Source organism: Cottoperca gobio, chromosome 21 (assembly GCF_900634415.1).
Source record: "Cottoperca gobio chromosome 21, fCotGob3.1, whole genome shotgun sequence".
NCBI classification, from domain to species: Eukaryota; Metazoa; Chordata; class Actinopteri; order Perciformes; family Bovichtidae; genus Cottoperca; species Cottoperca gobio.
The window spans coordinates 17107563-17133766 of NC_041375.1; the positions used below are offsets into that span (position 1 = coordinate 17107563).

General features: G+C 41.7%; 2 protein-coding genes across 4 annotated transcripts in view; both read left to right on the forward strand.

The window, feature by feature from the left end:
• The window catches only part of LOC115026135 (FERM, ARHGEF and pleckstrin domain-containing protein 1), a 48054-nt gene extending 30197 nt beyond the window's left edge, over positions 1 to 17857 (forward strand). For both annotated transcript variants that reach the window (XM_029458775.1, XM_029458774.1), the window contains exons 9-27: positions 208 to 303; positions 387 to 550; positions 686 to 754; positions 840 to 915; positions 1536 to 1749; positions 6710 to 6897; positions 7174 to 7263; positions 8798 to 8931; positions 9843 to 9924; positions 10010 to 10247; positions 10356 to 10486; positions 10603 to 10671; positions 11073 to 11162; positions 11463 to 11545; positions 12579 to 12691; positions 12929 to 13092; positions 15154 to 15261; positions 16344 to 16495; positions 16586 to 17857. In XM_029458775.1, coding sequence (XP_029314635.1) covers positions 208 to 303; positions 387 to 550; positions 686 to 754; positions 840 to 915; positions 1536 to 1749; positions 6710 to 6897; positions 7174 to 7263; positions 8798 to 8931; positions 9843 to 9924; positions 10010 to 10247; positions 10356 to 10486; positions 10603 to 10671; positions 11073 to 11162; positions 11463 to 11545; positions 12579 to 12691; positions 12929 to 13092; positions 15154 to 15261; positions 16344 to 16495; positions 16586 to 16667 — 2343 coding nt within the window. In that variant the 3' untranslated portion in view covers positions 16668 to 17857. The remainder of the gene's footprint in view (positions 1 to 207; positions 304 to 386; positions 551 to 685; positions 755 to 839; positions 916 to 1535; positions 1750 to 6709; positions 6898 to 7173; positions 7264 to 8797; positions 8932 to 9842; positions 9925 to 10009; positions 10248 to 10355; positions 10487 to 10602; positions 10672 to 11072; positions 11163 to 11462; positions 11546 to 12578; positions 12692 to 12928; positions 13093 to 15153; positions 15262 to 16343; positions 16496 to 16585) is intronic.
• A 996-nt stretch (positions 17858 to 18853) lies between these two features.
• Positions 18854 to 26204, forward strand: part of zmp:0000001200 (dedicator of cytokinesis protein 9) — a 74455-nt gene continuing 67104 nt past the window's right edge. The window contains exon 1 of one of the 2 annotated variants that reach the window (XM_029459856.1): positions 18854 to 19216. In XM_029459856.1, the coding sequence (XP_029315716.1) occupies positions 19100 to 19216 (117 nt within the window). In that variant the 5' untranslated portion in view covers positions 18854 to 19099. The remainder of the gene's footprint in view (positions 19217 to 26204) is intronic. The other variant, XM_029459858.1, reaches the window with a different exon arrangement.

A 26204-nucleotide genomic window follows, 5' to 3' on the forward strand; every position in this document is an offset into this window, starting at 1 on the left:
AAAAACATTTTTCTGACATTTTATTGACAAAAAAATAACTCTAGAAAATATTCTGCAGAATAATCGATAATGAGAATAAACGTCAGTTGCAGCCCCACTTGTGGGTGATTTGTGCTTTAAGTTCCCTTTTACTAGATATGTCTGGTGGTAAAAATGTTATACATGTTTTAAAGCTTGAGGTATAAAGCTTGTTTGTCATCACTGCAGGGACACACAAAGATTAACGCCTTCAACTGGTCGAAAGTGCGTAAACTGAGCTTCAAGAGGAAACGTTTCCTCATCAAGCTGAGGCCGGATCTCAATGTAAGTGACGTCCCTGAATCACACTGTCGAACATACGAAACCACAAAAACAAAACCCATCAGTGTTTTTAATGCGTCCCCCAGAGTTCATATCAGGACACCCTGGAGTTTATGATGGGCAGCAGGGACTGCTGTAAAGTCTTCTGGAAGATCTGTGTCGAATACCACGCCTTCTTCCGCCTCTTTGAGGAACCTAAACCCAAGCCCAAGCCTGTGCTCTTCACACGAGGCTCCTCCTTCAGATTCAGGTGAGTTTGCATCACAAAGCCGCTCTCTGATTTACAGGACTGCAGTCACACAGCAGTATCTCCCCATCACTTAACAGTCTACTACAGCGCTCCAAGAAAAGCTCATTATCATCTCTCCTGTACTTGTCTCTGCAGCGGTCGCACACAGAAGCAGGTGATTGATTATGTGAGGGAGTCTGAATTTAAGAAAATCCCGTTTGAAAGGTAAAGGCTGCAGACATTTTTGACACATTTGGTGTAGACAGAGCTCAAAGTGTTTAACACTGACCTTCATCACCCTGTCTGCCAGGAAACACAGTCGGGTCCAACACAACATCCGCCTGTCGCCGTTGCCTTCTCCACGCCACAATGAAGTGCCAACAGAAGTGAGTTTCACAAACAAAAACTTTTTTGAATTTATTTTTCATATTTTATAATCTGCATTGTTCAATACATTACACTCCTGACTTTTCTTTTGTAATTCCCAGTCCTCATATGTTTTATAATTATTATAATCGCATCCTTTACGTAATATTTTGTCATCTGAAAAGAACATACTATATTAGTTTTTACTTTTTAGGTTTCAAGTGTGTAGCAGAGGACAGTACCCAAACTAAAGGACACTTGTGCATGAGATATAAAGACCATTTAGTGAGAAACCTTTTTAATGCAAGGCTGGGCAGTGTGCGCTGCAGGACAGTGCCTGAGTCTGCCAAGGCATATAAACAGGTGTTAAAGTATATGTATCATATACACAAATATTATATTTGCATTGCTAATTTTATTGGCACATTACCACCACTAACTGCACCTACGTGCACATATGCTTGTACATGTGGATCCTCTGCGCATGTTAGTGAAGCACAAGAAAAACAGCACCACATGGCCCCTTCAACTCAGACAGAAATAATTAAAAACATTTAGTTAGTATAAATAATCAAATCAAACGAATGAAATGTACTCCTTTTAAATGTTTTAATTCTCTGCCTTTGTCTCGTTCTGTCAGAGTCGTGATCCTCGGGACAGAGTGGACTCTCCTCCTCGGCATCATTGGAAGGAGTCGGTGTTGGTGAGTGCAGAAGACCCCTCGGCCTTGAGGACAACGAGGGCGAGCCCGTCTCTCCAGAGAAACTGCCACGAGGACAGAACGGGGCCTGTGTCCAGGACCGAGGAGACGAGAGGCTCAACGCGACAGAACCACCCAGAACATCTGAGTACAGGTCCAGCATCTCGGGCTGCTAAAGGCGCCAGCTCTTCCATCCCCTTCTTTGACTGCATTGATGTAGATAGTGAATATAACCAGACTATAAGGTTGAATTACAGTGATAGGGAGAAGCCCATGCTCTGCCATGGGTCTGGCTCGGGGAGCGTAAACGGGCCTCTGCAGGCCCAGCAGGAGCACTTTTTTGGTAGGTTGCAGTACAGGGGGCCCCCTTCCCCTTCTAAGCAATCGCTCAACAAGAGCCATCAGTTGGACGAGTCTCCCAAGCAGTCATACCAAAAGGTTGACCAAAGTCCTGTCCGTAGCACTATGGCGGACCTCAGTAGCCATACAAGAGAGGGTCCTAGCAGCAGCCCTCTCACAGCCCCACATATGGGTTCAAGGAGTCCTGCCATGGACAATCATCAATCAACCTATCTCAGTTACTCTGAGCAGAACGGCTACAACGCTGCTCCCCCTCACTTAGAGGAGGGCCGATACTCCTCCGTTCAAAGCCACTCTCCTCGTTTACAAAAGCTCCACGAAGTGCGTCACCACTCTGAGACGGACCCTAACCAGGGAATATTCTCCCCAGAAAATGAATCTCGCACTGTCCTGTCTCGGGCTGAACGTATGGCTGCTCTTGAGCGCCGAATGGTGGCCAATGGCCTCTCGGTAGCGGGCAGGTCCAGGCCTAGCCCGGGGCTGAAACGCTTAAGGCAGGCTGGTGTCACACACGTGGGACCGGTTAACATGCATGACTGCTCCACCACCAGTGGTTCAGAGTCCAGTGAGTCTGAGGTGGAGACTAGCAGGGGAAACTGCAGCAGCCCCTTGACGGTTGGTAATCCAGTGGAGGCTAACTCCACTTCCCCTCTACCCAGGAACAAGTTTTCCTTTGGCAGCCTCCAGCTGGAGGATGAGGCCGATGAGGACGGGTACCATGCCTTCAGTGATGAGGATGGCGGACAGTTTTTCAGCTGTTAGCGCACAGAGAGAGAGAGAAACCATCTCCAAAGGAGGATTTAGTTTTGGGTCTAGATGGCGTAAAAAGAGGACGACTCTAATCTCCTAACTCCATGTTCACAGTAGTCTTTTTAAGCACAGCACTTCCTACTAGAAGCACTTTTTAAGCCCTGTATCAGACACTCTGTTATCCAGAGGTGTTGCCCTTTCATGAAGGAAGCAATCTGTTCAGGGGGGTTTTTCTTGTTTGTTACATGGAGGTGGTTTATATCAGCTTCAGTTCTTTGATTGTATCAGCACAACCCTTCAGAAATACACAAGTGCCATGTTAGGATTTAACACCAAATAGCTACTATCAAAAACTACGGAACACTAGTGACTCTGGGTTGAACTTGAGAATGATCAAAAGACAATTTATTGTTATAGTTGCACTTTTTCTCACATTCTTTGCATTCGTTGGACGTTCAGAACAAAGTCTCCAACAGTGTGAGTCGTTCAGTTTCTATGTCTCAGTTGCCTTATGACTTCCTTTTAGGGAAATGCACATATCATTAGTGTCCGCAGACATTTCTGTTTTCTATCAGATTGATTAGGTTGGTAAGATGTTGTACAGTTGTCTGGATTACACACTTTGTACTCATTATACGTCTACTGCGGAGCCCTAAAAGCCTGTGGGTGTATCATTATGGGAGTAATTATTGACTTCGTACACATTTATTGGGAATAATCTTTCTGTCTCATTTTATTTATTGATACTCTTGATGCTGCATCTGGCTTGGGAGTGTTGTGAGCGTAGTCATTTCTGTCTGAAGTGTTTAGAGTGGAAATTAATTAATATGCTGCAAATACCAATTGGTCTCCAATATTGCTTATGTTTACAGTATCTTCTGCTCTTTTCAAAATTGAAATAGAAACTTTTTTTTTCACTGAGGTTGTAGGAATAGGCAGGAAATGCACAAACAGGAGTAAATATAAGCTCACAATATTTGTGTGAATATTGTCTATAAGCGTTAGAAAGAGGAGCGGTGGGTTGGTCAGGCTGAGATGAAGGTCTGTTGCAGTGGTAGTTTAGCCACTCCACAACAGTTTATGGCTCTTACTCACTATTGACATCCCCCTCTGCACTTGACTCATGCTTGAGTATGTAATTTGGTATCGAGTCCTCCGACAGCTGTGGTATCCACTAACATTTTACTAGTTTCCAAAACATTGCAAAGTTCTTAATCTTCTTAGCAAAATGGCACTGCACTTTTATTTTTTCGGTCACTTTTCCAGATTTCTTTTGCACTTCTGCCCTCATGTTTATTTGTGTTGTTGCGAAAGGGATGATTTCTGTTCTTTCTTTTATTTCTTTGTCTGATGTGAGCACTAAAAACTGTCATTTCTTTTCTGTTTTAGTTTTTGCATGTCAACCTGTTCTGTCCCTCACGACAGTCTGTGTGGTAAAATGATGCGAGAGTACCAGTATCTGGGTTGCCTTCCCTGCAATGATCCAGCTAACGTATAATTATTCCAGAGCCGATGGAACGTCTGAGGTTCTTCTAGCTGTGTATGTGTGTACTGTACGTGTGAAAGGCAGTTTAGGGGTAACACCTCAAAGCACTGAGTCTCTTGGCTAATCCATCACTGTCGACTGCTTCTGCGCCGTGCTCCCAGACATTTTTAGCATTGACGTCAAGCAGCATAGTGAGATTTTGTGCTTTTTATTTATAAGGATTGATATCTACTCTTTATTATCCCTTCTAAATTACAGATGTGTTCTGGATTTCTAGATTACTTGATATTTTAACACTATCAGTGGCTCATTCCCAATTCTTCTGTTATTCAACATGGACATGACAACATTACAACCACAGGGGGGGACCCGGGTAGTCTCCTCTTGTTTCCTGTCTGCCTCTCCACTTTCATCTATCCAATGAAGACAACAAAAAGTTGTGCTGTTCATGTAGAGTTGTATGAAAAGTTGGAAATGACACAGCAGTGTGCAAAATTTCTTTAGATTTATTCATTGCGGATGTCCCTCCTGATTATATTATTATTATTATTATTAACAGCAAAACTTTCAAAGCTGCATTAAATAAATCACTAAAGCACTATGAAATCTAAGAGAATATGAGTGTATCTGTGCGAGTTACTGGATCACTGCAGTGTGAGGAAATCCTCACTGGTGCACAAAGCTCTCCCATATATCTGGAATAAGACTTAAGGAATTTGGAGCAGATTCAAAATACCAGTCCGATAAAAATTTGTTCCAAACCATCAAACGTGTTGGTTTCGGCTCAAAGTTCCAGGTCTGTGGGCGAGACTTGTGTGTGTTTTTCAACCACTGGTGTCCTTCAGGGTGTTTTTTCCCCGACGCATGCTGCGCTAAATCAGGACTGAGGCGTGGTACACATGGTGTTGTTCTGCTCACGGCATGTACTGTGTGTTCTTTTAAGGTAGTGCTCTCAGTCACTTCACTGTACTTTCCTAATTTAGTATAACAGTCTGGAGAATGTGATGTTAGAGCAGATTTGAGTGAAGATTGCAGTATGATTAAGAGACTGCATTTTAAATACATCCAGTATTTCTGACGGCTCACTGTGTCACTATTGCAAGTAAATTGGTGTAAAACTGATTTGTATTCATGGGCTGAATAATGCATATATTTCCCCATTACCAACTGACATTTTTCTGCACTGTAATAACGAAATCATAAAAGTGTCACAAGGCTGTTTATTTTAACATTCATATAGATCTGTTTTATATTTAATGTGAGGTAAGGTCTAGGAGACTGCATGAATTCACACTTCTTTTACTAAACTCTCTCACTCACTCAGAGTCCCTCTTAGACGCTCTCGTGGCTTTGACCTTTTTATGCTGCTTTTCTCAAGACTGATCATTTAACGATGTATATATGTTCTTTTAGAGTCAATAAAGATGACCTTCATGACGTTAGGTTTTTCTATGTCTTCTTTTTGAGACCCCGGTTTGTTGTTGTCTGGTGCTCATTGTTGATGCGACACTTTTCCTTTTCTTCTCTCTGCAGTTAGTTTTGGTTGTTAGATGTCTGCGTGTGTATACTGTAGTTTTTCCCCGCTCTCATTTGTAGCAATCCTGTAGATATACAGTGCGGTTTCCCGTCCTTCCCTGCGTAGAGTTTATGGTAAATCCTTCCCAGAGTAGTGCTGGTGCGTTGAGCTGGTTAGTGTGCGAGTACTCAGTGTTTGTGTTTGTGTCGACACGCCAGAGGACAGCATAGAGAGGTGGGCAAGTTGCATCTAAAAACATAGTAAGTAAGATCAGTGAACATCTTCAGTTTAGATGACACTAAGTGAGCTATTCCTTTTTAATCATCCTGCAGTATGTGCCTCAGCTCGCGTATTGATTGGCGTTGCACGTAGACTGCCGGAGCTGTCTGGACTGTAGAGTGAGTCATGGCTGATGTTTCACTTTCTGCAGAGTTTTCTTGTGTGGCAGAAGAAGACTCTGATCCTGTGTCACTGAGTGTGTAAATACTTTAGTTTGGTATTAACCTGCAAAGTCTCTCAATGGGTGATGTTTGCCATGTTGGATTATGTATTGCATGCTGGAAAGTTTAATTGGTATCAAGCATGTAGAGCTGCAACTAACAATTTTCATTATCAGTTAATCTGCCGATTAATTTTCTCCATTAATCGTCTTCAAAATGTCCAAAAATAATCCAAAAAGTCCAAGGTGACATCTTCAAATGTCTTGATTTTAAAAAAGAAAAACGAAAAACAGCTGCAGATCACATTTGAAAATCTAAAACCAGAGAAAGTTTGGAGTTATTGCATAAAAAAATGCTATAAAGGGTTTTTATGGCTTTTCTGTGACTTATTATGTCCCTGACTTCATCAGAATTCTCCCAGTGTGCCAGACTCCACCCATCTGAGACTTGAAGTGAATGCAAATGCTAAGAATAAATCTAATTTCCTGTTGTGTTTCCACGTCTATTTGAATAACTCACTTTTTCCTTCTCTCCCCTCTCTTCGGTTGCTGACCCCGTGCAGGAGCGGTGACCAACAGCCCTCACCTGTCTGCGTCCTCTGGTCACTCCCATGGTATGGTCAACGGTCAGAAGTCACTGGATCTGTGCAGTCACAGTCCTGACGGCCGATTACCTTCCCCCCTCACCAGCCCGCTGCTCAACGACGCCGGCAGCGTTCGCACTGATGATGAAGACGAAGTTCGGAGGAAGGTTTGTGATTGAAAGGTTCAGCTTCTGTTGGTAAAAGCAACAATAAGTCCCAATAAATTGCTTTATTGTATCAGTTTTTAGTGAACTTCAAAGCCACTCTCACATACTCAAAATAGCACGGGCCTAGAATACCTGTCTTAAATAACTCTGCACAGGGAGTGAAGCTGAGTACCTGTAGGTCCTCTCAGATATAGGTTAGACAGGCTAGACACCAGCTGGAATTGATCATAGTTGCATAGTTAATTTGTTCTCCTCTCTGTTGTGACGTCTTCGCAGAGGTTCCCAACAGATCGGGCCTACTTCATCGCCAAGGAGCTGTTGACCACAGAAAGGACGTATCTGAAGGACCTGGAGGTGGTGACAGTGGTAAGAAAAAAAAAAAAAAAAGTCTGCTCACCAACATGCTTCTCCACTGTTTGTTTTCTGCTGCACTGTCCTCTGGGGAGAAAGCATTGATTATTCCGGTTAGCTGCTCCATTGCAGAGCGCCCGTCAAAACACAGTCAGGCAGTGACACAGGGATATTCTGGCAGATCCAATTTCATTTTTTATTAATTCCTTACACCCGCGCTCTGAAAAACATTTATCTGTCTAACTCAAGGCTGTGAATACCAAACTGTGTTTATGTTTAAAGAGATAGATGGAGATTTAGCCGCATGTTCCCTCTTCATGCGAGTCCCCATTTCAGTCTGTTCCTTTTTAGATTACACTGGCATATGGACACCATTTCATTTGATGATATCTCAAAGCAAATGCAGCGGAAAACAGGATATTAAAACGTTCATTTAGCAGAAAACAAGGACGATGTTGTGCTGAAGCGCTGCTGTTGTCTGATTCGGGACACACACATGCGGAGAAAATGCATCACTCCTTTTCTCCGGCTTTCTTAAAGGCTGCAGCTTTTCCCGTCTTGCAATTTTTTAAAAGGAAGCCTTCCACACATCTCATAAATATTTGGGTTGCCTCGTGTCCTCGTTTTATTTTTAACAGCTGTGTGTGTGTGTGTGTGTGTGTGTGTGTGTGTGTGTGTGTGTGTGTGTGTGTGTGTGTGTGTGTGTGTGTGCACTGGTTGGTGCTGGTGTTTTGGGGGTGAAGTAATCCGCACAACAGCTGGCGCTTCTTCTCAAGCCCTTTTAGAAACACTCACTTTTCCTAAATCCCACTTTCATTTCCCATCACGTCAGCTGAATGAAGCTATTTTCCTGTCCACTGTGCCAAACATGCAACGTTTGACTTCAATCTGACTTAAAGGACCAATAGTGTTAAGAGTGATTGGCTATTGATTCTTCCATCCATCGGGCAATTAAATGATTTAAGACACAAGAGAGATAAAGGTCTTTTGGTAATATCCGGGGAAAATCTGCATTAACACGTGATGTGAAGGGTCTTCCCTTGTGAGAAACTTCCTCTGCACCTGATGTCTTCGTGAGATAACCATTGCAATGCACTCTAATACTTCATTTGTCCACTTTTACAGTTTTTGCATGCATGTTACATCCAAGTGAGCTTTGTTACATGGTTGCATACACTAATGCCCCTCTACTCAAACATGTGTTTTGCTTATTGTTACTTCACATGAATGTGTGATGTGGCAACTTGAAACCTTCCATGCACACTGAGAATTGAAGTAGGAGACATCCAGTCATTAAACTTTTTGAATTGAAAAATGTACATATATTGTAGATATTTCAATGAGAGACAAAGAGTAGAAGTCATTTTAAGAATTATTAGCTCTGTAATTGAGCTTTTTTGTGGAAAAAAACATCAGATCTCAGATTATTATTTGCCAGCAGAGTATTTTTATTTGCCTTTTTTAAAACATGTCTGGAAGAGATCCTTATGGTATCTTGCTTTATGCCTTGTTGTCTTACTTGCACTCATGTATGTATTTGTGATCTCAGTCTTTCCAGAGTGCTGTAGGAAAAGACGAGGCGACTTCAGAGTCTCTGAAGAACACCGTCCTCTCCAACTTCGAGCCTCTGCACAAGTTCCACGCAGGTTTCCTCCGGGAGGTGGAGCAGAGGCTGGCTCTGTGGTGAGACTCATTTCATTCCAAATAAAGTCCCTGTAGGGTTAGCAACAGGTCCAGTGAAGAGGTGGTTTGGGTTCATCCCTATTTAACACTATTTCTAGCCCCTTTTATTAATGAGATTTATTGGCATTTAGTCTGAAAGGACGACCCAGTCCCTTTTAGATGACCCGAGGAGCTATTGTATCCATGGCAACAGTCTTGCTGCACCACGGCCGGCCTTTTCTTGCCTGTGGCTTTCTGCTGTCTGATCTCCTTAACGAGGTTGTGCTTTATTTAACACACACTGAACCACACACACACACACACACACACACATGCATACAGGCAGTGATGCATGAAGCCTGTTAGCGTGTCAGAATTTACAGCCATTAACTGCAGACATAAAGCATTTTTATTTCGGCTCGTCATCATTAGAACTCTAAATAAAAGCCGAGAGTTATATTACAGTCAAATCTGATGATAAGAACCACATTTAAATGTGAATGCAAATGATCTAGCACTGCATGTGTCTCCTTTTTAGCTTTGCATAATCAAATATTATAGTAGAGATGTACCTTTTGTTGAGTAGAAAGCTGTCTGTCATAGATTAGGAAGGATGTGTTTTACAGACTGGATATGTTTTCTATTGCCTTAACAAAATCATAAATATTCTGAATGAATCCAGTAATGGCAGCCCATAACTCCAGCACTCTGTGTGGGGAAAAGTTGTGCTCAAGGGAGACACCTGCTGGTTGATCTCTTTCTCAAAGTTTAAAGAGCCCTTTCCAACTTTATTGGAATTTCACTTGCATAAACTGAAGCTTGTCTGAAAAAATCAATAAGCTTTAAGTGCTTCTGCTGAGCTCGGCTAATTAATTCACTGTCAACAAATGGCTCCATAATGTTTTAGAGATGCTGATGTTTATCTGTTTCAGGGAAGGACGCTCCAATGCTCACATTAAAGGAGACTACCAGCGCATTGGGGATGTCATGCATAAGAACCTTCAAGGCTTGAAGGTGAGCCACCACTCTTGCATATCTGTAATTACAGTAATGAATTAATACTTATTGATGTGTGCCATATTTTTGACTTTGTCTATAGCCCCTGACAGCAAACCTGCATAAGCAGTCTGAAGTTCTGTTTGAGCTGGAGAAGGCGTGCAGGACATCCCGCAGATTTGAGGGTCTCTGCAGGGACTTTGAGCTACAAAAGGTCTGCTACGTCCCCCTCAATGTCTTCATTCTGCGGCCTCTGCACCGCCTCAATCACTACAAGCAAATCCTGGAGCGCCTGTGCAAACACTACCCAGCTACTCATGTGGATTTCAGGGACTGCAGAGGTACTACGCTCAGGCCAGTGTTCATAGAGGCACTTTTAGGTCTTCTAGTGCTGTAGCATAATCTAACAGTCTATCCCCAATAATCTCTTTCCTCTGATTGGTCTGTAGCTGCTCTGGCAGATGTGTCTGAGGTGGTGGAAATGCTCCAGGGAAGCCTAAACAAGATGGAGAACTTCCAGAAGCTTCTGGAGCTGAAGAAGGATTTGATTGGTGTCGACAATCTTGTTGTTCCTGGCCGGGTGAGTTTAAAGCTTGAAAAGACTGCACTGGCAAACAATAAAATAAAGTTCTACTTCTCTGCTGACATAACATGTGTCTAATAAATGATGCATGCTTTTTGTTTTTACTTTCTCAGGAGTTCATCAGGTTAGGCTGCCTCAGCAAACTGTCTGGAAAAGGCCTACAGCAACGAATGTTTTTCCTGGTAACGCCCACTTTCTTTTCAGATCATGTCATGTCACTAATCAAATTATTTAGAGGAGTGATCTCAGCGGAAAATAATCACGCTTTCATCCTTTCCCGCTATACAACACTCGGATGGTGTTGGCAGATGTACTACAGCATTTAATTACGGGACATTTACCACATGTTACTCAGAACCGAGACAGTCTTATGGCGTGCAAGTGTTTTACAGTGTTTACACGTGTGGTGAAGCCTTGGGGCTGTAGAATCATTTATTATCAATCTTTTCTTTGTGGTCATTATGACAAGTTGTTTGTGCTTCCCTGTGATTATTTATTGGATTATATACATTCAGTGAGGTTAAAGTTAAAGATAGTTCATTTACATTTTCCACTTTCTCTCTCCCCGCCTCTCTGGCGATAGTTCAACGACGTCATTTTGTACACGAGTCGAGGGATGACGCCGACTAATCAGTTCAAAGTGCACGGGCAGTTGCCGCTCCATGGCATGACAGTAAGTGCTGTTTCTCTCAATTGAACACAAAGTGCTTCAAACAGCTGTCACCAGTTTGTCATTACTGCGAATAAGCCGCCTCAAACAGCTGAACTGCAGCCTTTCAACGTCTTCCCACACCCCAACACTATCTCTCACACACACACACGCACACAGTCACAGACACACTTTCAGAGGTTGTCCTTCTCTCTCACTTCCTTTTCATCATCCCTCCCTCCGTTTCTCCCTTTCTGTCTATTTTGGTCCTTGCTGTCCTAGATACTTGCTGCTCTCTAATGTGTCTCTGTGTTCTTCTTCCAGATCAGAGAGAGTGAGGATGAGTGGGGTGTGCCGCACGCCTTCACATTGGTTGGACAGCAGCAGTCTGTGGTGGTGGCAGCAAGGTAAGAGCTGTGTCGACTCCGTGTACCTGGATCTAGAATGAACGCAATGCGGCTGTGTGACATTGTGAGAGTGTCGGGATTTTGGTGTGGACACATTCAAGACTTGTTACATGAACTCTTTTCAGATGCCGTCACAAAAAATGTAGAAAAACCAATACATACGCATCAGTAATTGCATACTTTTCACTGAGAATTATGTTTAAAATCTGGTTTTTGTCACCATCAATTTACAGTTTCAGTTTAATTTAACTCACTAAAATCACAGGAAGTCTTCTTGTCCTCCAGGAAATGTTGGAATGATATGCTCATTAAGGTCGCTTCCACATAATTAAATTGAACTCACAAGCCAGTTAGCTTCTCTGCACATTGTTGTATCTTTTAATGCTGTATTTGTCACAATGCTGTTTCCAACTTGAAGAACTCATGATGTAGAAGGTTTGTAATTAACAGTTATGATAACAGAAGAAAATGCATGTTTCCCCGAGTTAAAAAAATCTTTTAATCCGTTTTTTTAATGAATCTAATATAAATAAAAATATGCTAGAATTAAGCATCAATCCAAGATAAAATGGTAAAGAACTTAGTGGCGATATAAATACAATATGTATTGATCGTAAAGTGTGATTTTCTAAACTTATAGACTGGAAAGTCTATAAGTTTATAACTCATTCAATCCCAATAACCAATTTAATAATAATGTGTGTTATCTGCTCGATTTTATAAAAATGAATGCAGGAAATAGGATTCACATTTGTCCTTTTTTACACTTTATGCTCTCGACTGTTCACAAAAAAGAAAGATATTTACTTTCTTTCCTGCCTTCAAACTGCCATGTTGCTGATGCAGTTTCATGAATGAGCAGATGGTGTCTTTAGTGTCTTTTTTAAGGAAATATTGGCAGAACATCTGAACTAACATGGATCCAACTTGTGACATTCTTGTTCACTGGACTATTTCTCACCACCAGACCTTCCTGCTGTCACCAATGATGGGACATGCTGAGCACTTTATCCCTTTGTTTCTTTCACTCTAGTTCACTAACGGAGATGAAGAAGTGGATGGAGGACATACAGGTGGCGATAGAGACGGCGAAAACCAGCAATGGGCCTTCATCTGAACTACTGACCAGCAATCTGATAGACAACAGTAAGTTACTACATAAAAATATAGTTGCATAAAAAAAGTATCCTTGAAAAATAACCAGTACAATACTGTTACTGTGAGAAAATCCCTTTTACAGTCAGAAACCCCAGGACTAAAATCCCAGATGCACGAGACTACGTTTTACTTGTGAAGTGATCTGACCTTGTGTGTGCTTTAGCTCCCTTCTCCCCTCATCACCCCACTCATTGCCTAGCAGTAACAACCTCCTGACTTTCCCAGAATGCCCTGAGGACTCCTCGATGGAGGCGGAGTCTGAGGACGACATAACAGCGTTGCACACCTCGCTGGAGAAGGCCGGCCCTCACCGTGGTAACACCATGGTGCACGTGTGCTGGCACAGGAACACCAGTGTGTCCATGGTGGACTTTAGCATAGCTGTGGAGGTACCGGCCAAACCTCAGCACTCAACCTCAGACCTGCCTCTCCCCTCCTGCGTCACTGTTTCCTTTCTCTGTGTCTGACTGTGCTGTATCTTAATTCACTTTGTTATCTCTGTGGGAACAGTATCCTCCTGCGCTGCGCTCCATCGTCTAACTCCTTCTAACTCAAAAACATGCTTTTTGCTAATTGTGAGCTTATGAACTGAAATAACTTTAAGGCAGTTTCTTTCTTTTTTTGGCCACTTTATATATAAACACAACATTGACATTTCTTCATCTTTTAATGTTGCTCATTCTCTGTAGGTTCACCACTACGGGTGACCACGCTCACATTGCAACATTGGTTTCACATAGTCATTGATTGATCGTTGTTATTACTAAAATATACATTAAAGCTGCGTTAATATTTTAAATCATGCATTGTTCACATCAATGTTTGCTAGCTAGCATTTTTCTTCACCATCACTCTCTATTTTTGTGTGTTGCTAAGTTTCTTTTTGAAACCAATGGTGGGATAAGAATCCTGACGGCTTGGTACCTTTTTAACTCATCTGCTCCTAAAAAAAACATTTGCATCAATTTAAAATAATTTTAAGTTGTTGTAAGCTCCTTTTATGTGCTCTATTTCCAGCCTCAGTGAGGATACTGTTCACCCCTCCCTCTTTTGGCTAACAGTAGCCCGTGTGACGTCCTTATCTAAACTCAACTGTGTCACTCTTGTGTGGTTCTGTGCTTTTTCTCCTTCCCTGGCACTTCAAGTCTCTGACCGTCTATATATGGAGAGAGAGAGAGAGAGAGCAGTACGTAGATGTGCTAAACGTCCTCATCTCACACTAACGCGATGGATTTGAATGGTTTTGCCCTGATCTACTTCTGCTCTTCCTCTGTAGTTGTAACAACGTCCTCTTCACAGCTTTGCCTGGACACACTGTCGTCGGCCTTCGTGTTTATCCCTGCCACTGCATGCCTGCGTTTCACCTACTCAGTCTCTGTGTTTCTGTCCTTCCCTCCCTGTCTGTTTTTTCTCTCTCTGTCTCTCTCTCTCTCTCTTTTCCCCATGCATCTGTGCATTCCTCAGTGGTAGAGGACCCTAGTCCAGTCAGTGTGAATAAGGCCCCCCTGGTGGGGTCCCCCAGTGGCCAGGGACCAGTGCCTCTGTCTGTTATCTGCTGGTACCGTGTTCAAAGCCTCTCCTTTAGTGAATCCTGCAGGAGTCTAGAGGTAAAGTAGCCAGGCAGACGGGAGAGGCCCTGTTTATGTGTTTACTTGAACTTCACAATAGGAAGAAAAGTTCTGAAAAAAACAAGAAAAAGTTGCATTACAAGTGCTTAGCAACTTTAGATTTATAGTTTATTTGGAAGTATAAAATAAGCACAAGTTAAATGGAGGCCATATTGTATATTTACGTTATTGTCAGCAAATGCCGTGAAACGACCAAAACCAACAATATGTTATTTCATCTGTCAATACTGTCAAGAGATTTGCGTACCCTGTCTGCAGCACTCAGACCCGTTTGTTTGACCGTGAAGACATAAATCTTTAAAATCAGGTCACAAATATGTTGTTTGACAACTTGTTTTTAACAAATGTTTCTCCAACGGGAGTTAATAGTGCATTTGTAGGTGGACTATTTTGAGCTGTGGATTAACTTGCATTCGGTTCTCTAGTGAGTATTTCAAGGAGCAGGAAGGTGTTTGCAGGATTGAAAAATAAAAATAAACCGCAGTGCACGTGTTCATCGTAACGAAGGAACATGTCAGCCAGTGCAACAGTGCGGCTCATTAAAGCCTTTTTCATAATTCTTGGACAATAATTGAAGTCTATGGCACAGAATAGTCTATATCAGGCTTCGGAGGATCAGTTTACTGTTGGTTTTGGGCAGTTTATTGTTATTTGTTAACAATAAGAAACAAATCTAGAATATCACCAGACATATCCTTTAAATATTATGAGTCCTTCCACATTTCTTTGTCAGAAATCTAAGTTCTGTACACTAGTAGGGGCATTATAATGTTTAGAAATGTATTTAGTGTTGGATGTTAAACTTGTTTTTTGTCTTTGTAGAATCAGCTGTCTGGAAACTTACTGAGGAAGTTCAAGAACAGCAACGGCTGGCAGAAGCTCTGGGTGGTCTTCACCAACTTCAGCCTGTTTTTCTACAAGTCCCACCAGGTGATGAAGATTCACTCTGAACTCTGTTTGTCCAGCGACTACGTCGCAGCCTCTCCCACGTTCACTCCACTCCTCGCTCTGTTCTGTTTACCCTCTGTGGGCTTAAAGACATCACATCTCTGTGTAGAATGTCAAAGCTTTATGCCATGATCGACGTTTACAGGCTTTCTCACGAGGCTTTTTTTTTTTAATCTCACTTCTTCCCCCCCAAAAAATGTAATTGGCTCATGAAATGAATACAAAACCAATGTTTATACTTAAAAAGACAGCTACAAGCACTGTAAGCAAAACAACTTGTCAAGAACCGAAGGCTCCAACATATTTCAAATATGAGAAAGTCAAAGTGACTTAGAACATAGAATAAAATACAATGCTACTTTTACACATGAAGCCTGTTGTTCTCAGCTTGACCCCTCACAGTAAAGCAGTGTCTAGTTGAGGCTCCTCGTCGTGTTTTAGATGTCTACGAGTTGATCGTTGAAAGAGACATTTCCCCTCTGAACTTCTCAAATGGTTTCATTTAAATAACTTTTCGAGACAGAAAGAGGAAACAATGTCCAGTCATTTACAAAACTGTGAAGATATTCCAAAAAAACTAATACAGATGAGTTTTTTCTTCTTACTCTCCCTTAAATCATCTCATGACCACTCAGATTTATCTTCTGACCTTCTGAGGGGGCCCGACCCCCCCCAGGTTGGGAACCAGTGGACCAGACTAGCTAACTGTAAATAAAGTAGTTATAACGAGCTCCACCTCGAGCTGCTAAAAAAGTAGATTGCTGCTTATATATTGAAGGATCAGTATTAATGTAATAATGTCATATATGAAAACATATCAGGTGCAAGAGAGTACTTTTACTTTTGATACTTTTGCTAATAATACTACTGTATTTGTACTTAAATAGGGTTTTAAATGGAGGCATTTTACTTGAGGTAGAGTATGTTCTCCTTTTTACTTTTAAAGGATACTTCTTCCACCGCTGGCTTTTAATTGTAATCTTTTTAATTAATTGTTTGTTTTTGTTTCAGACTCTCCAAAAATAAAGTTTTATTCAATATCAATTATTATTATTTTTCCTCAGGATGATTACCCACTGGCCAGCCTTCCTCTGCTGGGTTACTCGGTCACCGTCCCCTCAGAGACTGAAAACATCCACAAGGACTACGTCTTCAAACTGCATTTCAAGTCCCACGTCTACTATTTCCGATCGGAGAGTGAATACACGTTCGAGAGGTACAGAGTGTAATCATCCCGATGCACATTTACTCAACGTATTTGCATTTTTTTATTTCTTAGTCCTGGTTGACCTTTCTCTGCCCGCAGGTGGATGGAGGTCATCCGCAGTGCCACGGTCCCCTCCAGCGGCGCTCGTGTCCTGAACAGCAAACAGTCCCATCCTCACTGAGTCGACTCACCTTGTTTCCACACGCCGTCTCCTTCAGGTGGCATCTGCTCTTCCTGTCCCCCCCCCCTTAGACTCTTTTCTTTTCTACACATATCTGGGACATTTGTACATGTGTCCATGCACATTTGGTGCTTTTTAATGCTTTAATGGTGACATGTCCGCTGGTTTAGACTGCATCAGAGACTGCATTTGTTTGGCATTTTTACTCTCAACTCTGAAACCTCTTTTTAAGGATGTCATTTTATACTGTTTTCTAATGGTCTGAACCACTTCCTATCTTTCTGGTTTTACATTGTGTCATTGTTTGTTTTTACAGCAGGAATACGTTGATGCTCAGATATTCAGCATTCTTTCTTGGATGGTCAAACTATCACTGCATTGCCATAACGTTTTTGTCTACTTTTTTCATCGTATTGAAAACTGCTGCTTTGAAAATATCCTGCAACTTCAGTGCCAAACTGGTTTATATCAATGTCCTGGACTTTGTAATGCTATTTTGGTACATTGGGGATGAGGAGAGTCTCCTTATACTGTCTACCATGACATCGTAATCATGTTAAAACAGGCAACCTTTTAAGGGGCAATGCTCTGTTCACATCTGGCCCAGCACAATGTGTTCTTGTTTAAAGAAAAAAAAAAGGATGAAAATATGAAACTATTTTGTTGTATTATTAACATAACCCTAGGATTGCTCACAATGTGGCAAAGGGTAGGTGCCATCACCGATTAATGCCATTTCAAGTAAAGTAAATATTCTATTCGCTGATCTTTATTGTATGAATATGTCTCAGACTTTTTTTGCGTTTTTGTTTTTTTTAATAACTAAAGTTCCCCTTCAGCTGTATGAGAAAATGTGAGACTTGTTCATAATCATTGTATGATGAAGGTGAGTGTTTATTGAAAGCTTTAAAGATTATGTGTGAAACAAAATAGAAGGCTTTCAGTTCCAAGCGCCGTTGCCCTCACTGAACTAGGCTGCCTCCTGTATACAGATACCAGATCTTTTTATGGGTCTCAATGAATGGAAAATGCATTTGACAGGGTTTTGCAGTGAAGCAAATGAAATGGGGGGGAAAAAAACCTCAGTTCTGCCTAGAATTGCAGCGTTTGTTGTTTGTTTGTGTTTTCAGACAACAGAGAGCTCTATGGAAATGAAAGCAATAAAAAAAAGAAAAATATTCAAACTTGGATTTGTGTTACGTGTGTTTTTATAGGCTGGAATTATGTTTACAGGGAAAATATTATGAGTACATGTAAAATGCAGCTCTTCTGTGTGTTTACAGCTGTGACCTACAGATGGCATCATTGATCAACACTTTTGGTTCATTCAAGCCATAACCAGCGTCTATAGCCTATATTAGTGAATAGTAATTACAGTACAAGTAATAACACGTCTTGCTTTTTATCACTTCATGCATTTAGAAATTCTTCTAAAACTGCATTTAGCTCTCCATGACAGCAGGAGGCCGGGACCAGCGTGGTAAAACAAAGTTACGTTCCCCTCAATTAGAAGACAAAATGTTTCCAACAAAGAAGGAAAGTGATATAGAAATATGTGTGTGAAACGAAGCAAAACTATTAACTTGTGTGTGTTAGGCACCACACCCTCTCACTAAATGAATCTGTGGAGGTTTAACCTACATAGTTTATTGGAGCTTGTTGTTTACTTCTCTCTTAAAGTACCTCTTCTCCTCACAACACCAAGTCAAATCAAATACAAACTACTAAAGTTTGTATAATTAAAAATATGTGTCACCTCTAATATCGGAAAGTCACAACTTTGACGTTTTTACATTCAAAAACGTCAACATTCACATGTTATAATACAATGTGAGTGAACCAGCTTCATTACTCCATAATAAACTATTGTATCTGGTTATTCTGTGAAAGTGGGATCTACTGTAAATTAATCCACATGCCAGAATGAACAAAGGTAGTGACACTAGAAACATGTTCTCCAGAGTTGTGATTTTTCAAGGGCAAAAGGATAATATTGGTTCAGTCACTCCGAGTGCTTTGCAGTCCAAAGTCCAGGCCCAGCAGCTCACACACAGCCGGGAGTGGGCAGGCCTTTAAACCGGTAAGGGGCGGAGTGCGTTGAGGAGGCAGCCAGATTATACACCTCCTGTCTGGCGCTGGGCGGCCAATGAGACACTTCTCGAGAGGATACTTTATTATGACAACAATAAATCCGATGGAAGAAGGCAGCGCGCCGGAATAATGCAGCACGCGTTGACTTTTAAAAGCGAAAAGTATATGAGATCGAGAGGTGGGAGTGAATCAGCAGCCACAGCACAACATGACACAGCTTCAACCTCGTGCTCTGTAGTGGGTTTCGGAGACACGGACAAACCGGTGATGATTTTACTGTAAACCTCGCTCGTATATAATTTGTGGATTGGACGGTCGTTGATGCAAAGTGGTGCGCAACGATGTCTACTCCAGTGCATCCGGAGACCAGGAGATTTACGCGGGGTCTGTGTAAACCTGGCACGGCGGCTGAACTCAGGCAAAGTGTCTCTGAGGTGGTGAGGACTTCTGTGCTGATTGTAAGTACACACCTTAACATCCTCCCCCTCCACCTTCTCCACCTTAATACCACCTCGACCGGTGTCATCTTGTCTGTTTAAACCTTTGCGGACCCGAGAATCATCCGCGTTTACGCACATTTACGCTGACTTTAGATCAGCTTGGTGGGCAAATGTTGGATTTCTTGGTGAAAATTGCAGGTCATGTCATGGCGTGTGGGACCCTTACACATTTGTAGATCTAAAATTAGTAAGGGAGTTATTTGGAGTGAACGTATGAACGTGCGTGTCTGTGTCAGAATTATATAAACAAGGGGGAACTTATGCAAAAAGAAATGGTGGACCTTAAATACACATTCTAAAAACTATCGTTTGCTTGCAGTTTATACAGAATATTTCATCCTCACTTTCATCCTCATCCAGCTGACTTTGAAACGCATGTGGGATTTCTGTGTGGAAAAGGTCATGTTATTGAGTGCAGTGTGACCCTGACCTGTATGAAATAGAGAGGGAGAGAGGGATTTGGAGTAAGCGAATGATATTGGTAAAATTTTAAGTGGACTCTTGTTGTGCAATACAACAATCTCTCTTGCTTGTATTTTCTAACATGTTAACTTCACTTTGTGAAATGCCACAATGCTGTTGGAAAAGAAAAACGTTCAGGCTCACTTCTACTTATTATAAGTGTCTTATTTCCTGGAAAGTCTACTGAATCAGTGCCTGATCAAGGTGTTTTGTACTTGGTCTCAATGAGGGCATCAGTTTCATTTCGATGACATATTACCTCCTCAGCAGAGAAAGCATGTGGCTTCAATTTCATGCTTCAGTCACATATAAAGTGTCCAATGACACTGACATAATGCTGAATTTCACCGTCCATTTTGGAACATCTGGGGGACCTGCAGTACAGCTCCTCGGTATCAGTTTTCCACAGAGCTCAGGAGGAAAAAGGAGTCGGCCCTTTTGTTGCGTCCGAGTGTGTTGGGTGCTCCGGCTGATTGTTCCAGATTTCCTGGAAGAAGTTGCTAGGTAACCGAAACGGACACCGTCCAGGCTCTCTGTCAGGGAAATGGAATCCTGAGTCAGGATCCCAGACATCCAACCACACCTTTGTATTATTTATTCATTCTCTCTCTGGTGCACTGCCAGAGACGCCAGAGGGAGGAGAGCACAGAAATGGATACAAGTATGCATGTTGGGTAATCAACATGTTTTAGGAGGACTGAAGTAACTTGCAGAAACTCTGAATTGGACTGTTGTTTTTGTGTTAGTATCAGCAGGCATCCAGCAGTTAATTCGTTGATAAAAATAAACTTTTGAACGGGGGGTCAGACTGGGGTACAGTTTAAAAGAAGAGGGACACACTTGTAAAATGAGTAAAACCGTGTTAAGACATTTAAAGCCCTGGCTCTTGGTAATAGTAAACTGCAACCCCTCCTTCAGTACAGACTCTTCGTGGTCATTTTGCATCTTTGTCTGGTAAATTTGTGTCTTTTTTTTGTAGTTTTCCGTCTCTTTGTGGTCACTATGCGTCACTTTGTAGTTGTTTGATTGACTTTCCAATGAAAATGTTTAACAAATACTTTATACAGAGGTCCTGGTCCAAGGGCCCTGAGTCTGTACCTGCCAGGCCCATTCAGTAATCCTTCCATGATACTAACAAGCCAACTACCTGTTACCTTCTGACTCTGGTAGTGGGGCCACCAAGGGGGGGCGGGAAATCCAGGGTGGGGGGTCCCTGGCCACGCCTCCAGCCCGGCCCGTGGATATGTGAGCTGAAGAAGTGAACGAGATGGCTGTATTGTTTAAATTGTTCAAGTGTTTGTCAAAGCTTTTCAGTGGGACAAGAATGTGACCATACACGAGACCACTGTCCACGCAACTTGTAATTAATTCCTCCATGAAACATGTAAATACCTCCGCAGGAATAGAGGGATCTGTTCCAGGGGTATAAAGAGGGGGTTGTAGCTGTTATCACTCGTTCTGATTGTTGTTTCAGATTTAAACACACATTTTTCTGTCCTTTTTAAACTCCCAGAAACCTATCATTTAGATTATAACATACAGTATAGCATGTACATACCTACTGGCCACAGAGCAATTTCTCAACACAGTTTCGGAGTCAAGTGCTGCTCTCTTCCTCTCTCCAACAATTTGTGCATTTTCCTGAAGACACACACACACGAGCAAGAGCCTCCTTTGTTTATTGTTGAGTGCAGAGCAGAAAGACTTGTAACAGGCCAGAGCCCTCAGCTGAGCCATCCCTCTGTTTCTCCACACTTTAGGCATGCTGAGAACACTATAATCTCCACGATGGCTGTCATCAGCTTTGAACGCTGTTGTGCTGATGATGCACTTCTATACAACACAGGACGCTGCCTTTCCAACTTTCCTGTGTGTGGATCTAAAACCGACATTATTAAGTTTGCACAGAGTCTTGTTTTGAGTTTCGTCTGCAGCACTCAACACCTTGTAAATGTCATTTTTTGAATCGACTGATGAGTATATAACAAATCAATAGCAGTTGGAAATGTTTAGTTAGGGGATACAGTGTGGGGAGTAGTTGTGTAAGTGTAATCAATAGTCCTAACTGCCTGCCACCTAATGGTGATATACTCAGATCCTCAATGTTCCTGCTATGTGCCTGACCTGGGGGAGCTGGATGCCAGATGGGTATCATTACGTAGGAGTAATGCCATTAGCCGCCCATGGCCAATACGCACACAGCTGAATCACTGTGAAACCAGGGGAGGTCTCACATGTGCTGCAGAAAAAAAACGTCAAATATTGACAACATGGACGACTATCAACGGAGCCCATACGTTGCCGCTTAACCTCACTGTTGGGAATGAATGCTTCTGGGAAAAGTCCCATTTTCAAGCTAAATTGCCTTGACAAGCTTCTCTGCACCTCTCGGGGTTATTTGTGCTCGTCAGAATGGCCGATGGACAATTTTAGATGCTTCTTAATGTGTTTGGCAGGTGGACAGCATTTCCTGTCTTGTGGTTTCACTAATTAAACTTCTACATCTACATCATTAAGAAGAGTTCAGTAATCCTCCCTTCATGCATATAATCCCCTCATTTCCCTTCTCTTACAACCTCTATTCTCTCTCCGTACCTGGGCCTGCATCATGTGACAGGATATATTTTATAGCCTTTGTTTGCTCAAGTGAAACATTGCCAGTAAAGACGAGCGCCTGCTTCAATGCATTGAAGATGCAGTTTGTGCAGTGATCTCACATTTGGTGAGGTCACTGCACAAACTGTGGCCTCTCCTTCAGCTTTCCATGATAAACACAACACTCGCTACTTTTGTAAGACCTTTTGAGCTAATCGGCGACACCTGCACACCTCAGCTTTTGCTGTAAAATGTCCCAAGTTGTAGGAATCTCATTATTACCCAAAGTGGCTGTGTATTGAGTGTATTTTTCAGTAGGTGTGCCAGGGACTTTGACAGAACATCCATTATCATTGATCTTTCGCAACATTAAAGTCATGTCCTTTCTTGCAGTGAAGCCGGATTTGTTAGTCATGCCACTCAACAAATATGTGCTTCCTCGGTCTACCAAAACTGAAAGAACACAAAATAAGTTCTCTACTTTCTAGTGTGTTGGGAGCAGGTGCTGGAGGATGTCACATACATGCAGTATGCTGCCAGTGAGAAGATCACAGGCTGTCAGTGTTGCGTGAGGCCTAAGCAGCTTGACCTCCCATTGTATTCCTTTACCTGTCTATCTGTCACTATAAGGCCTGTTAGTATCAGACGCAGGGTGCATAACCTGCCTGGTAAATGGTAGTTTACAAGAACAAACCCAGAGGGGTAGAGATGGGAGAACAGATGAGTTCTCTGAATGGGTCAATAATACATGAGTCTGCTCTAGTAACCAATGCACCCATTAAGAGTCTCCTGCTCTCTTTCTCTGTCCATATGCTGTGCATTAGATAAACCCAGAACTTTGTTACCATTTGGTAGATATTCCACCAAAAAATGTCAAACTTTCAAACACCTGAAGCCTGGTTAATGCTCGCTGCAGTGTCCTTGTGTGCGTGAGCCAAAAGTGACATCATCAAGTTGTTGTTGTGTAAAGCGAAAAGGCTCCTCAAGTTGTCGCCACGCTTGGTCGTACACCTCTGGATGTTTGTAACTGTCCCTCTGTTGCGAGTTTATCAGGCACACCTAGCAAATACGAATGCAGTCCAATAGGTTATAATGTTCAGTTTTACAGAGAGTTATTCATTCAACTAATCGATCATGTTCGTAGTTCTGTTGAAGTGTACGGCGTTATATTGTCAGGTAAAGTATAGCAGCTGATGGGTTAACATGGCTACAGTCCCCATTTAAAGAGACATGACACGAGAAGGAAAACAAGTTTTGCTGCTTTTCCACCTGTCAGCTGTTATATAGTTTAGTAATAACGCACTATCGTCTCTAAACGTTTTATGAATGTGTAACTTACAATAACTGGAATGGAAACATTTAAACTCCACAAGACCCAGATATGAGAAGTAATGCATGGGAGCGAATGCTTCAAGAAAAGTGCGGAGAAATAACACACCAATCAAACTCACTATAAAATTTGTCTGCTTGGGTTTGGGCATGGCTTTTGGCAGTTGGGGTTATAATCTAAACCACATTTGCTCAGTGCTCTTACAGTCGGAGTGGGAAGCTTGGGAGAATTCCTCAACTGAGCGCACAAAGGTTGAGATAAAATAGATGACTTTGTTAAAAACTGAAAGGATTTCCTTCATCCAGCCTTGACCGACCCTGGTTAGTCCACATCACTAAGTACTGCGGTGGCAAAGCCAACTCAAATGATCCAATGGCCAGACAGACATAATCTGTTCCAGTAAAAAAATGAAAACAAATGATTAAATATCATGGACGTGAATTACACTTGGCCTATCTCTTTAGGACAGCTGAAACGTTTTTTTTGTTTTTAAACAATGTTTTTACAAACCCCTCGTTGTGCCTGAAAGTAATTTAACCACATGTCAAAATAAGTGTTACATATGAATTTTGAGCCAAGACAGAATCCCAAGATTTAGTTTGTGGTCACATCCCAAGATTATTTAACAATTTCCTGGCTCAGCGTGGGAAATGAGTAACTACTATTTCCCATTTAAAAAATAATCCGTGGACTATGTAATCTGCAATCCATTGATTTTTGATTCAGTCGTTGCAACCAGGCATCCGTGTCTGTGTACTGATTCCATGGCTGTTACATAATTGTCCCATTTTATATTGGCATTTCCGTCACACAGATACAGTATGCTTGGGTAGCAGCAGTGTAGATAAACGCCAGGGTTCATTCGACTTTTTCTCAAAACAGAAGATTATTATCATCATTGCCACCACCAAGTCTCCAAAATCTTTCCATTCTGCCTGAACAGGAAGTGCCCATGACATCCTGTCCTTCATCTTCTTGTGGGAGAGGCGGAGGCATGTCGTTTACTAGATAGAGCAGGTTTCCTGTGGCTGTATTTGGACTGACCAGAAGTTTTAGGCAGGGCTCGCTGTTAAACCGCCCACGCTGTCTGAGTGTTCTGCCTGATAGAGCAGAGCTGTTTTGGAGGAGGTTACCATAACAGAGAGGCAGCCTGCAGAAGAGCCTGGCCAGTGTTTGTTTTCTTGTTAACAAGTGCATGGCACTTTGGGACTTGTTTTACACTCTCCTCCTGAGAATATGTATACATTCCTCTAATCCAACCGTATTCATAATTCATAAGTCCTGACTTGTTGCTGAGATGAAGTTTGTTTTGTGTTGGAACGCCGCTACCTCTACGACTCTTGACAGTTGGTTTAGTTTTTGCACTCTCTTCTCCATCCAAATGGAGAATAGTGTGGAATAATAGAGCTGCTGGGTGGTCGATGTTATGGAAGCTTTTAGCGCTGCTTTTTATAAATCCCTTCATACATTAACAACATATCAATCTGAATCAAACTTCCTTTCACATCCTGCTATGGAGCCATAACTACAGTGCATTATCATCAACAGCTTAGCAATCAGGTGGAGTATTGCTTTACCTCCATCCTCAAAGTCATTGAAGTTTCTATTTTTGAGTTTGCAAAGTGCAGCTTTGGAGGACGTACTGAGTCACAACTCCTTTTGCTTTCTTTTTTCTTTTTACTCTGAATAATATGTGGTTAATCCTGCTTGCCTTCCTTTGTAAACTGATAACAACTCTGGCATCAGCATCTGTGCTCTTGTAAAGAATTAGATTGGAATGAATGGAATAGAGAAGGCAGTTTACTTGTTGCACAAGAGACTGCAAAACATATCTCTGGTGTCTTTTTATGCAGACTTTAGAAACCAGCTGAAATGGAGTGTTATTTATCCATGCTAGCACTGTGGCTCTAGGGATGGCATGAACAGCATTGGTCACTTTGTCAATTTGATTAAAATATCTCAACAACTATCAACTCATCATCTGGTCAAAATTAAACACACCTTTACTTAGTGTTTTGTGCTAATGAGCAAATGTTAGCACTTATAAACATGGCAAACAAAGATGGTGAGCATGGTTCAGACATTATACCAGCTAAACGTGAACATTTTTTGAGACATTTTTATTTTTAAGAACGTCTACACTACGTTAATAGTGTGTTTCAGATGTTGCTATACTAAAAAGCAGCTATTGAACTGAATGTGAAATATGTAAACAATTACAAATGTAGTTTTTTTTCTTAAATCTGTAGATTATGATTTGTTTTCTGGAATATTTTTGCAGCATGATAATACTTAATCCAGAATGGTATTTTGTCTTTAACATATATTTAATTTATGTTATAAATAACGTCTTTGCTCTGATCAGTGCTTTATGTGTGAAAGACACATCAATAAAAGCATAAATAAATAATAGCACAATAAATTATAGTGGTTGTGCAGGTTTTCAAATGCATAACCTAAACAGTCATCTATCTACATACAGATATCTTATTTTGAGAACAATCTTTGAAATCTAGACAGTTTATGGTAAGTACTCAGCCTCCCCTGCATCTTGAGAGG